This window comes from Pagrus pagrus (genome assembly GCF_965226575.1).
Source record: "Pagrus pagrus genome assembly, chromosome: 12".
NCBI lineage: Eukaryota > Metazoa > Chordata > Actinopteri > Spariformes > Sparidae > Pagrus > Pagrus pagrus.
Genome location: NC_140196.1, coordinates 32,044,344 through 32,057,550, shown reverse-complemented (window position 1 = coordinate 32,057,550; position 13,207 = coordinate 32,044,344). Strand labels below are relative to the sequence as shown.

General features: G+C 43.9%; 1 protein-coding gene across 1 annotated transcript in view; it reads right to left on the bottom strand.

Moving 5' to 3' along the window:
* Nucleotides 1-1,960: 1,960 nt before the first annotated feature.
* The window catches only part of LOC311267065 (endogenous retrovirus group PABLB member 1 Env polyprotein-like), a 47,152-nt gene continuing 35,905 nt past the window's right edge, over nt 1,961-13,207 (bottom strand). The window contains exons 5-6 of the mRNA XM_084369894.1: nt 2,719-2,741; nt 1,961-2,046 (exon numbers count right to left, since the gene is read on the bottom strand). Of these exons, the coding sequence (XP_084226020.1) occupies nt 2,731-2,741 (11 nt within the window). The 3' untranslated portion in view covers nt 1,961-2,046; nt 2,719-2,730. The remainder of the gene's footprint in view (nt 2,047-2,718; nt 2,742-13,207) is intronic.

Sequence of the window (13,207 nt, the reverse complement as noted above, 5' to 3'; positions counted from 1 at the left end):
TTTAGGCTTCAGGCTTTAACTGTCCAATCAACAAGCTTAATGTTTTTCTATGAACTGACGGCGCTAAGCTACATGGACTGAGTTATGCCCTATTGACAGAATTAATGTAACGTTGATGGCAGACGTATTGCATCGATATGTTGCTACACTGATATAGATTGGCCTACCGATGTTACATGCTACGTAGACAGAATTGGCAAGATCAACATATATGCCACATTTAACTCTCTTGTGGGAATCTGCAGCCTCTGGGTCTGCAGAGATATACTATTGTTACAAACCGCTAATGACAAATCCTACCGTTCCTGCCGTAATGTTACATTACATGGGAAGTTATCCACTGTAACAATTAATTTAATTTCACACAACAAAATTCCATAACTTTTCCAAAACTTTAAGGAATTTTACTAATTCCATGACTTTTCCAGGCCTGGAAAATGAGTTTTTAAAATTCCATGACTTTTCCAGGTTTTCCATGACCGTGGGAACCCTGGCTATAGAAATGCAGACCATTTACCATTTGCCTGTCCCCACAAGTATAGTAAAACAAACCTGGATATGCATGTGTGCGTGCACACATTCTTGAGCCCAGATATGTTAATGAAATGAATAAAGTTTCCCTTTAGATGTGCTGGAGGACTTACAGGCTTATGGTTGATGAAGGCCAAGCTGCATTCCTCAATGCTGTGGCGAACCACTTTTACACCACAGCCACGGCCAGCTTTGTAAGCCGTTGGTGGAAGCAAGGCTGGCAGCTGCCTCAAGGCGAGTTCCCCAACGCCATCTGTAGAAAGACATTATAGGCATCAATACGATGTGGAATGGCATACCTGTGATTTTGTCATTCAGTATCCAACTAAAATAGAACCTATGCTAACAGTTACATGCAGCCAAAGGGTCCTCTGACTGGCTAATGTGCTTCCTTGCCCTGTGCTTTTCAAAATAAAAGTTCTTCCGTTTGATAATGTCCACAAAAATATTGCTGTATTATAGACACTACCCAGCAAACATTTTGACGTCTATTTGACGTCTAATCAACGTCGGTCAGGCAGGTCGATTCGACGTCTAGCAGAGGTGCTGAAATTAAAGTTTTTCTGACGTCGGTCATTTTGACGGCATCAATTCACGTCGTTTCGACGACATAAAAACGGCTCACAGAGCAGGCTACTTCAATTATTACGTCGTATAGACGACTTTTCAACGTCTCTACGTGGCGTCTATTTGACGTCTAATCAACGTCGGTCAAGCAGGTCGATTCGACGTCTAGCAGAGGTGCTGAAATGAAAGTTTTTCTGACGTCGTTTTCATGACCGACGTCATTTCGACGGCTCTTAGACGGCATCAATTCACGTCGTTTCAACGTCGTTTCGACGGCATATCAACCTTTGTCAAAATACACATGTAATGTATTGCATTTAAAAATATGTTTACCTAAATCGAGTTTCAACTGGTGCCTACATAACTGGCATTACCACATCCATACATTCTATTACAAGCACAGCTCTTGTGCTGTAGCCTATAGTCTACATGTGCAATTCTCAATGCTCTAATCTGCAACTATTTAAATTAACTTATCAATTTCAGCAAAAAAAATCCTTAAAATGCAAAGAGGTCAAAAAGTCCAATAGACAACACCAGCAAATTTCACATTTGCCAACTTAAAATATCACAGGAATGGTGAACCTGGTTAAAACTTTCATAGTAAATAAACTCAGCTGTGATAAAGTTAAAAATACTCGAATAATGTTCACCCATACTGTAAAATACAAGTAGTACATGGACAAATCTCAGGTAAAAAAAAAAAGAAAGAAAAAAAAGACAGCATTCAGGACCAGATATATGTAACGAGTTATCTATATATTGAATAATTGAATAAAAAATGAACATGTTTATTGGAACAAATGTTTTATTGACTTTCTTTTTATTGCAGTCCTGTGGGGGTCTGCCCTTTGCCCCCGCTTCTTGGTGGGGCATGTTTAAGTTGGTTCTGAATCACACTCTCTATTTCTGCATCTGTGGCCTTTGGACTCCATCTCTTCACAGCAGCTGGAGAGAGGGCATAAGAAAAAAATAAAAAAATTTACAGAGCGCCTATTCAGAAGTTAATGCACTTTATAGATGGCAAGAACAAATTGTTTTGGGAGTTGAAAGAGTAATGAAAGAACCACTTCTGAGAGCCACTCAGTAGCCTGAATCTGATGGTTCCTAATAAAGCCAGTAGGCAATAACAGTCTGTGCTATGGTAGCCCAGCTTAGCCCAGGATAGCCACATGCACATGAAGCCCATTCAGTAATTTCAATTATATCAATCTTAGTTTCTTACACTTGATGACATGGAACATCTTTGTGGCTTTAAAAGGCACAACACAGAGATGCAACACTAAGCATAACTTCTCTTTCATGCAGGTGCCTGGCTGTTCACACAGGGAGCACAATAGAGCATTAGAGGTTTTCTTTTAAAGGACAATTCCATTTCATTTCAAACATGTGCTACAGTTTCGGAATACATTTACTCTAAAAGAATGAATTTGAAGATATTCCTCACTGTTGCTGCTGTTATGCATTAGCACCTCTGTCCAAGCATCATCACAACAGCATAAAACAGTGGCGGACGGCTCTGAGGCTGTATCCAAATATTCATATTCATTCAAGCCCCCCCATTCAAGTGTGTGTGTGTGTGTGTGTGTGTGTGTGTGTGTGTGTGTGTGTGTATCTCACCTGGTGTGCGTCTCACAATAAACCTGTGAAGTGAGGTAAATTGGACAAATAGTTATCAAAACAGGTCTATGCGAGGGACAGAGACACACAAATAGATTACTTTTATATGTAGAGAGATAGTGACATTGATTAACCTCTGAAGTCAATAAAAATGTAAAAATTTTAGTACGCCTAAAATAAAAAAAAACTGTAAGGATGAATAACTGCTTGTGGCTTCATCTGAGCATGTCAATGGCATTATGGGGCTGTAGCCACACTATCAGTGAACACTTGTTTCAAATTTGAAGAAGATGGCACAAAGTATGACCATTCTACACCTACGCTGTGATTGACAGATAACCAGCCACACTGTCAGTCACGTCTCTACAATAAGCTGGCGCCCTCTGCCGTGGCGGTCGTGTAGCGACACCAGACAACTATCAGCATGTGTCAACGGTTAGACCCCGGTTATAAGACGATTTCTGGCCACATATCAATGTCCGTGGACCAGATAGTTTTCGGGAGCTGTTATGGACCGTATGGTCCGTCCCGTTTTTGGTATATGTCAAGCGACACCTATAGGCCTGGCATATGAACTACAGCGTTTTTGGTTGATCCGCCTAGATGCAAATATTCTTGAAACAATGCCGAGGAGAAAAAATAACGTTTTCGCCCGTCTGGACGGCCCCTTAAAGTGTTTTGGTTCTGTAACGATGCTAAACCGATAGTTGCACAGATGTTCGGCTCGGTATAGCATCGAGCACCTCACGTAGCCTGTGAGCTAACTCAGGGCTACCCAGCAAACATTTTCTCGACCTGCGTCTAGATGAAGACGTCCAGTCAACGTCGCGTCACGTCGTGACTTTAATTCGACTGTTTTTCAACATCATAAAATAATATCATGGCAAATATGACCTAATTAAATATGCATTTTAGAGCGGTTTAACTGAATAAACACTGCCAGAAAACGCTTTCTCGACCTGCGTCTAGATGAAGACGTCCAATCGACGTCGCGTCACGACGTGACTTTAATTCGACTTTTTTTCGACATGTGAGCATTAGGGGGAATACGATCTCAAAGAAAACATATTTAACTGAAAAAACACTGTCAAGAATGATTTCCTCTATCTACTGCTGTGTCGAGATGCAGATATCCAATCATGTCGGGACGTCTGATTAACGTCGGGCAGGCAGGTTGATTTGACGTCTATCTGAGGGGCTGAAATGACCAACGTCATTTAGACGTTGTTTCAACGACCTATCAACGCACGAATGTTAAAAACTATTCGAAATAATGGAAATATGTTCGTGAATTTAAGAAAATAATGTAGTATCATATTGGCAATGTGGGCTGAAATGTTTGTGATTCTAGCATCCATCTAGGAACTATTTTTCCTCGCGTAGTTAGCGCACCTAGTGGTTTCCTACGCATGCGCAAGAAGAACTTTGCAGTGTCAGTTGACGGGGAGGAGACACAGACACCTGTGAAAGGTGAGTTACTAAAAGTACTGTAATTTAAAATGAAACCGTGTGTGGTAAGACATTATACGTTTATTAGTTGCATGTTAGAGTTTTGATTTTGTTGCTGCATCGTGTATTGTTACAGATAGCTGTTTTTTTTGCTTTTATTCGTAACCGAGCGGCGGCTAGCAGCCGAGTTAGCTGCCGTGTGAAACTAGCCCTGAGTTAGCTCACAGGCTACGTGAGGTGCTCGATGCTAAACCGAGCCGAACATCTGTGCAACTATCGGTTTAGCATCGTTACAGAACCAAAACACTTTAAGGGGCCGTCCAGACGGGCGAAAACGTTATTTTTTCTCCGTCTTCCTCAGCATTGTTTCAAGAATATTTGCATCTAGACGGATCAACCGAAAACGCTGTAGTTCATATGCCAGGCCTATAGGTGTCGCTTGACATACACCAAAAACGGGACGGACCATACGGTCCATACCAGCTCCCGAAAACTATCTGGTCCACGGACATTGATATGTGGCCAGAAATCGTCTTATAACCGGGGTCTAACCGTTGACACATGCTGATAGTTGTCTGGTGTCGCTACACGACCGCCACGGCAGAGGGCGCCAGCTTATTGTAGAGACGTGACTGACAGTGTGGCTGGTTATCTGTCAATCACAGCGTAGGTGTAGAATGGTCATACTTTGTGCCATCTTCTTCAAATTTGAAACAAGTGTTCACTGATAGTGTGGCTACAGCCCCATAATGCCATTGACATGCTCAGATGAAGCCACAAGCAGTTATTCATCCTTACAGTTTTTTTTATTTTAGGCGTACTAAAATCTTTACATTTTTATTGACTTCAGAGGTTAATCAATGTCACTATCTCTCTACATATAAAAGTAATCTATTTGTGTGTCTCTGTCCCTCGCATAGGCCTGTTTTGATAACTATTTGTCCAATTTACCTCACTTCACAGGTTTATTGTGAAGAGTGATCCAACCTACATGTATGAAACCCTCACATTGCTGTACTTAGAGTAGGGCTGGGGCGACGCGTCGACGTCATCGATTACGTTGACGCAAAAAATACGTCGACGCAAAAACTGTACGTCGACGCGTCAACCGACCAAAACAAAAAATGGTGGCAGCGAGTAGCAGCAACGCCAGTAGCCCTTTTCACACAGACGCCGTATTATCGCCGCAGCGGCGGTTCGCCAATTCTCCGCCGTTGGTTGTTTACACATAGCCGAGCAGCTCCGACGTAAAAGACGAACCAGAGTGTAATTCACACAGAAAGCCGGCGCCGCGGCTCCAAAAGAGGCGTGACGGTACACGTCATGGTGATGACGTGTGGTTTTTTTCAACGTGTTTCCCCGGTGTCCACCTGTTAATCTAAACATGTAGGCCTACCTGCTGACTGTTTATCATCATATGAATGCTGTTATAATGTGCTGTGATGAGATCCTGACCCACCAAACATCCTGGAAAGTGACAAAGTTACGTTTTTCTCTAAATGACATAATTAAATAATCACCATCAGTAAACAGGACGCTGTCTGACTCTTTCACTCCCGGGGAGGGAGGCTGTTTTCTGGGGGAAAGTTCACTGAAGTCTCGGTGGAGGGCTGACCGTCCCGGTGATTTTTTTCACTGTGACAAACACTTGGTGAGTTAAAAGTTTTTTGCCGGGGACAGATGCTGTTTTTCGGCCAGAAATGTGACGAAGAGTCGGTCGGACCGACAGGCTGACAGACACTTATCCATGAATAACTGCGGTATTATTGGACCTGTTTAGTTATCACACAGTGAACACCATCAGACCGACACGCCCTCACTCCGTGCCGCCGGCTTATCTGTTCACACTGGTTCGGTTCGCCATTAATGCGCCTCTGATACCTCCGGAGGAGCATCAGAGGCGGAGGGAAATTTCACCCCTCGCCGCATCTGAAACTTTCACACAGAGGCGGATGCCGAGAATTGGCGCAGGATCCCCGCATGCAAATGGCAGTGTGAATGGGGCTACTGAGTCAGCTGACGCTGAACTCAGCAAAAAAAGAACACGTATTTCGAAGGTATGGGACTATTTTACAGTAAAAGGGAGCAACTCTGTTGTTTGTCAGCTTTGTAAAATGGAAATGGCCTATCATAAAAGCACGATGGCTATGCACCAGCACCTCAAAGTGCTGAAAGACATGAGGCCGCTTGCTATTCATTACTTGAATTTTATTTTGGAATTTGGTAATTAAGAGCAATAAAAATGTATTGGAATGAAGAAATTTGTGTTTTTCCATTGAGATACATAAATTAGCATATGTAAATTGCTATATAGGTCAAATTATGGGGAAATAATCGCTAATCGAATCGAATCGGAATAGAATCGAGTTGAAAAATTAATCGTTAGATTAATCGATGCATCGAAAAAAATTTTATCGATTACAAAAATAATCGTTTTGCCCAGCCCTAACTTAGAGTAGCCTATGGATGGGAAAATAGCACCTGCCATGTGGTTTCTGCGTAATTAAATAATAATAACATTTAATAACTCTCTGAATGACTCAGTATTGTGCATGTAAAGATGTATATTATTACATTACTGCATTGTTTGTGTTTTGTCCTGGGATGACAATACAAGACTTCCATGAATGTGCATTCGAGAGAGGTAAGTTTGCTTTGTATTCCAGCCGGCCTGTTATGAGCAAATTTCTATACTATAGATCCATTTCATAACATGTTCCAAGTGATACAATTAAGTGGGCTATAGGACAAAGCATAATACATCCCTGGCATGAGTGAAGCTTGCCTGCTGACATGTAAACAAAAATGACTGTCACAACTGCCATGAGCAAAGAGCAAAATCATTTGTTTATAGTGTACAGTAGCCTGCTACTGTACACTCTTGGTCATTGTACAGAGTAGACAATATGATTTGCTTGTACAGCACCTTAAAAAACTCACTGTAGCCTATATTCATAGGCACACCCAGCCTCACTTTCAATATAACACACTTGCATTCTGTAATCACCGTCAGTAAATAATAATATGGAAACAATATAAAATATCTTTCAACAAGAAAAAAAGATGCACAATGTTCAGCTGTCAGAAATTAAAAACTAGCCTCATCTCTTTTCATATTTGGTTGTGATCACTCCTATTCCTCAGCTCTCTCAGCTCTCAGCAGCCCGCGATCGCAGCTCCTTTGATGTGAACGCGCACAGAGCACAAAGCTCAGAGCCGGACAATGACCACCGTCGTGATACAGTTAGCTCTGACCGGGGCTTTAGGTTTTGTTGAGCCGGGTTATGAACACAGAGCCTGGAGATGTTGAGCCTCCTTCGTAGTAAAGGCCTGAGGTCTACTCTTCATGTAACAACTGCGCCACCTCGTGGCTAAACATCAACTGCATTGAAGTCAACAAAACTTCATACGTTCTCATTTTCAAATGATTATGAATACTATTATTTTTATTTGAAGCCGGGTCAGTCTTGACTGTGGGTGTTGGGGACCTCTGTGTCTGCTACCCAGCAAACATTTTCTCGACCTGCGTCTAGATGAAGACGTCCAGTCAACGTCGCGTCACGTCGTGACTTTAATTCGACTGTTTTTCAACATCATAAAATAATATCATGGCAAATATGACCTAATTAAATATGCATTTTAGAGCGGTTTAACTGAATAAACACTGCCAGAAAACGCTTTCTCGACCTGCGTCTAGATGAAGACGTCCAATCGACGTCGCGTCACGACGTGACTTTAATTCGACTTTTTTTCGACATGATAACATTAGGGGGAATACGATCTCAAAGAAAACATATTTAACTGAAAAAACACTGTCAAGAATGATTTCCTCTATCTACTGCTGTGTCGAGATGCAGATATCCAATCATGTCGGGACGTCTGATTAACGTCGGGCAGGCAGGTTGATTTGACGTCTATCTGAGGGGCTGAAATGACTAACGTCATTTAGACGTTGTTTCAACGACCTATCAACGCACGAATGTTAAAAACTATTCGAAATAATGGAAATATGTTCGTGAATTTAAGAAAATAATGTAGTATCATATTGGCAATGTGGGTTTCCTACGCATGCGCAAGAAGAACTTTGCAGTGTCAGTTGACGAGGAGGACAGACACCTGTGAAAGGTGAGTTACTAAAAGTACTGTAATTTAAAATGAAACCGTGTTTGGTAAGACATTATACGTTTATCAGTTGCATGTTAGAGTTTTGATTTTGTTGCTGCATCGTGTATTGTTACAGATAGCTGTTTTTTTTTTGCTTTTATTCGTAACCGAGCGGCGGCTAGCAGCCGAGTTAGCTGCCGTGTGAAACTAGCCCTGAGTTAGCTCACAGGCTACGTGAGGTGCTCGATGCTAAACCGAGCCGAACATCTGTGCAACTATCGGTTTAGCATCGTTACAGAACCAAAACACTTTAAGGGGCCGTCCAGACGGGCGAAAACGTTATTTTTTCTCCGTCTTCCTCGGCATTGTTTCAAGAATATTTGCATCTAGACGGATCAACCGAAAACGTTGTAGTTCATATGCCAGGCCTATAGGTGTCGCTTGACATACACCAAAAACGGGACGGACCATACGGTCCATACCAGCTCCCGAAAACTATCTGGTCCACGGACATTGATATGTGGCCAGAAATCGTCTTATAACCGGGGTCTAACCGTTGACACATGCTGATAGTTGTCTGGTGTCGCTACACGACCGCAACGGCAGAGGGCGCCAGCTTATTGTAGAGACGTGACTGACAGTGTGGCTGGTTATCTGTCAATCACAGCTTAGGTGTAGAATGGTCATACTTTGTGCCATCTTCTTCAAATTTGAAACAAGTGTTCACTGATAGTGTGGCTACAGCCCCATAATGCCATTGACATGCTCAGATGAAGCCACAAGCAGTTATTCATCCTTACAGTTTTTTTTTATTTTAGGCGTACTAAAATTTTTACATTTTTATTGACTTCAGAGGTTAATCAATGTCACTATCTCTCTACATATAAAAGTAATCTATTTGTGTGTCTCTGTCCCTCGCATAGACCTGTTTTGATAACTATTTGTCCAATTTACCTCACTTCACAGGTTTATTGTGAGACGCACACCAGGTGAGATACACACACACACACACACACACACACACACACACACTTGAATGGGGGGGCTTGAATGAATATGAATATTTGGATACAGCCTCAGAGCCGTCCGCCACTGTTTTATGCTGTTGTGATGATGCTTGGACAGTTGCTGCATAACAGCAGCAACAGTGAGGAATATCTTCAAATTCATTCTTTTAGAGTAAATGTATTCCGAAACTGTAGCACATGTTTGAAATGAAATGGAATTGTCCTTTAAAAGAAAACCTCTAATGTGCTATTGTGCTCCCTGTGTGTACAGCCAGGCACCTGCATGAAAGAGAAGTTATGCTTAGTGTTGCATCTCTGTGTTGTGCCTTTTAAAGCCACAAAGATGTTCCATGTCATCAAGTGTAAGAAACTAAGATTGATATAATTGAAATTACTGAATGGGCTTCATGTGCATGTGGCTATCCTGGGCTAAGCTGGGCTACCATAGCACAGACTGTTAATGCCTACTGGCTTTACTAGGAACCATCAGATTCAGGCTACTGAGTGGCTCTAAGAAGTGGTTCTTTCATTACTCTTTCAACTCCCAAAACAATTTGTTCTTGCCATCTATAAAGTGCATTTAACATCTGAATAGGCGCTCTGTAAAAATGATTATTTTTTTCTTATGCCCTCTCTCCAGCTGCTGTGAAGAGATGGAGTCCAAAGGCCACAGATGCAGAAATAGAGAGTGTGATTCAGAACCAACTTAAACATGCCCCACCAAGAAGCGGGGGCAAGGGGCAGACCCCCAAAGGACTGCAATAAAAAGAAAGTCAATAAAACATTTGTTCCCATAAACATGTTCGTTTTTTATTCAATTATTCAATATATAGATAACTCGTTACATATATCTGGTCCTGAATGCTGTCTTTTTTTTCTTTCTTTTTTTTTTTACCTGAGATTTGTCCATGTACTACTTGTATTTTACAGTATGGGTGAACATTATTCGAGTATTTTTAACTTTATCACAGCTGAGTTTATTTACTATGAAAGTTTTAACCAGGTTCACCATTCCTGTGATATTTTAAGTTGGCAAATGTGAAATTTGCTGGTGTTGTCTATTGGACTTTTTGACCTCTTTGCATTTTAAGGATTTTTTTGCTGAAATTGATAAGTTAATTTAAATAGTTGCAGATTAGAGCATTGAGAATTGCACATGTAGACTATAGGCTACAGCACAAGAGCTGTGCTTGTAATAGAATGTATGGATGTGGTAATGCCAGTTATGTAGGCACCAGTTGAAACTCGATTTAGGTAAACATATTTTTAAATGCAATACATTACATGTGTATTTTGACAAAGGTTGATATGCCGTCGAAACGACGTTGAAACGACGTGAATTGATGCCGCCTAAGAGCCGTCGAAATGACGTCGGTCATGAAAACGACGTCAGAAAAACTTTCATTTCAGCACCTCTGGTAGACGTCGAATCGACCTGCCTGACCGACGTTGATTAGACGTCAAAAAGACGCCACGTAGAGACGTTGAAAAGTCGTCTATACGACGTAATAATTGAAGTAGCCTGCTCTGTGAGCCGTTTTTATGTCGTCGAAACGACGTGAATTGATGCCGTCAAAATGACCGACATCAGAAAAACTTTCATTTCAGCACCTCTGCTAGACGTCGAATCGACCTTCCCGACCGACGTTGATTAGACGTCAGATAGACGTCACGTAGAGACGTTGAAAAGTCGTCTATACGACGTAATAATGACATTGATTGAAGTAGCCTGCTCTGTGAGCCGTTGATATGTCGTTGAAACGACGTGAATTGATGCGGTCTAATAACGGTCGAAATGTGGTCGGTCATAAGACCGACCGCAGAAAAACTTTCTGTAGCGGACTGGGTGCTTGTGTACCACTCATGTTATGTGTAGATCACTGGGTGATTACTGGGTGTTATCAAGGTGAAATGTTAACGTTAAGGCAGTTACTGAGTTTCCTGAATGTCAGTGAACATATCCCAAGTTTAGAAACTCTCAGTCAATTGCAGCTACCTATGACAGGGAGTGTGTGAGACTACTTGTCTGTGATTGGATGAGACAGAGAGGTCAGGGGTTGTTTTTGGGAGAGAGATCAGGAAGTAGAGAGGAGCGTGTGTGGGGACTTTGAGAGTGTTTTGATTATTTTGGCGTTGGCTACGGCCCACAGTAGCCTGTGTTAAAACGAAATAAAAGAGAGAAAACCCAGCTGAACGTCTCAAGCTCCTCATTTTAGGGACGTTACATTTGGTGTCAGAAGTGACGAACAGAATTCGCCTGCACCGGGTGACATCGGGCTAGCTGCTGCGGTGACTTTGACTGCATCTGGGAAGCATGTTGCCGCGGGACCTTTCCGGGATCAAGCGGGAGGAGGACGCCGATGGACGGAGACATTACAGCCCGACCGTGGGTTGGAGGGCGGCCGAGCACAGAGACCGGGTGAGAGAAATGACGGTGAGGATGGCTGCCGAGGCCGGCTTGGGCTCGTCTGGCCGCTCCAACGACAGACACGCCGCCCGTGGGGACACGGCCGCGGCCGAAATTCCGGACATGAACAGACACAGTGAGCCGCGTGGCGGAGCCCTCCCACCCTCAATGAAAACCCCCAGGTATGATGGCAAAGCTAGCTGGGAAGCATTTCATGCCCAATTTGAACTGTTAGCCCAGGCCGGCGAGTGGTCTACTAAAGAGAAAGCCCTCCAGCTGGCAATGTGCCTTACTGGTGACGTTCTGTCCAGCCTGCTGCTGCTAAGCCCTGACGATAGGAGAGACTATGATGCTTTAGTGGGGGCTCTGAAGAGGCGGTTTGGGCTCTGCTCAGCAGCTAGCCTGCTGCGCTCTGAACTGTGTAGCCGTCAGCGACGCCCTGGGGAGCCGCTAAGGGATCTTGCTAACGACATTGAGGGGCTAGTTCACCGCACCTATGCTCACATGCCACCTGCCATCCAGAGTGAACTGGCCCGAGACCATTATCTTCAAGCTCTGCTACCAGCTGACCTGCGTGTCCAGACACTACTAGCTCACCCAAGGTCTCTACAGGAGGCTTTGGAGTTAGCAACAGAGAGAGAAATGCTGGACGCTGACTCCTCATTCAACAGACCACCACAGTTGAGGGCTGCTAGTGGGACTGAATTGAACGCAACAGAACCTGCCTGGGTGGGGGAGCTGACCCAGCTAGTGCGAGCTGCCACTCTGAAGGAGGAGCGACAGCCCAGGCAACAGTCAAGGGTCTGCTGGGGATGTGGTCAGCCCGGCCATCTGGTCCGGCATTGCCCACGCAACCGTGAGAACCAGGGAAACGAGAAGGGGACCGCGTGATCGGGACGGCGCGGGCCCCCTGTACTGTGTCCCAACCTTCTCCAGAGGAGGATGTAGCGCAGCGCACCGGCCAGGTGGGGGTGTTACAACCATCAAGTGACTTGGACGGTAAGCTTGAACGCCTAGTAGTCCTGGGCCGGACCTGGGTAGGAGATTGCTGGTACACTCCTGTGACTATTGGGGGTACGTGCTGCCCTGCGCTGGTGGACACAGGTTCGTCAGCAACCCTGGTGAAACCTAGTTTGATAGGAAATAAAACAACCATTTTCCCCACCATGGTGAAACTACAGACAGTAACAGGAGAGCGTGCTCCCATGGTGGGGGAAGCACTAGTGACTCTGGCCGTGGGGAAGAAGTCAATTCGCTGCCCGGTGTGGGTGGCGGCTCTAGATGATTGTATTCTGGGGCTGGATGTTCTCGGGGCATTGGACTGTGTCATTAACACAGGGAGAGGAACGCTCACTTTTCCTGATGGACATGTTATCCAGATGTCGAGAAGGCCACCCCATCCTGGCTGCTCTGCCACCCACACCATTACAGTTCTGGCAGGTGAGGCAACGGCTGCCGCGGAAAACTGCTGCACCTCCTGACTCCCACCACGTCTGCCACTGGTTTACACCCACAACCAGTC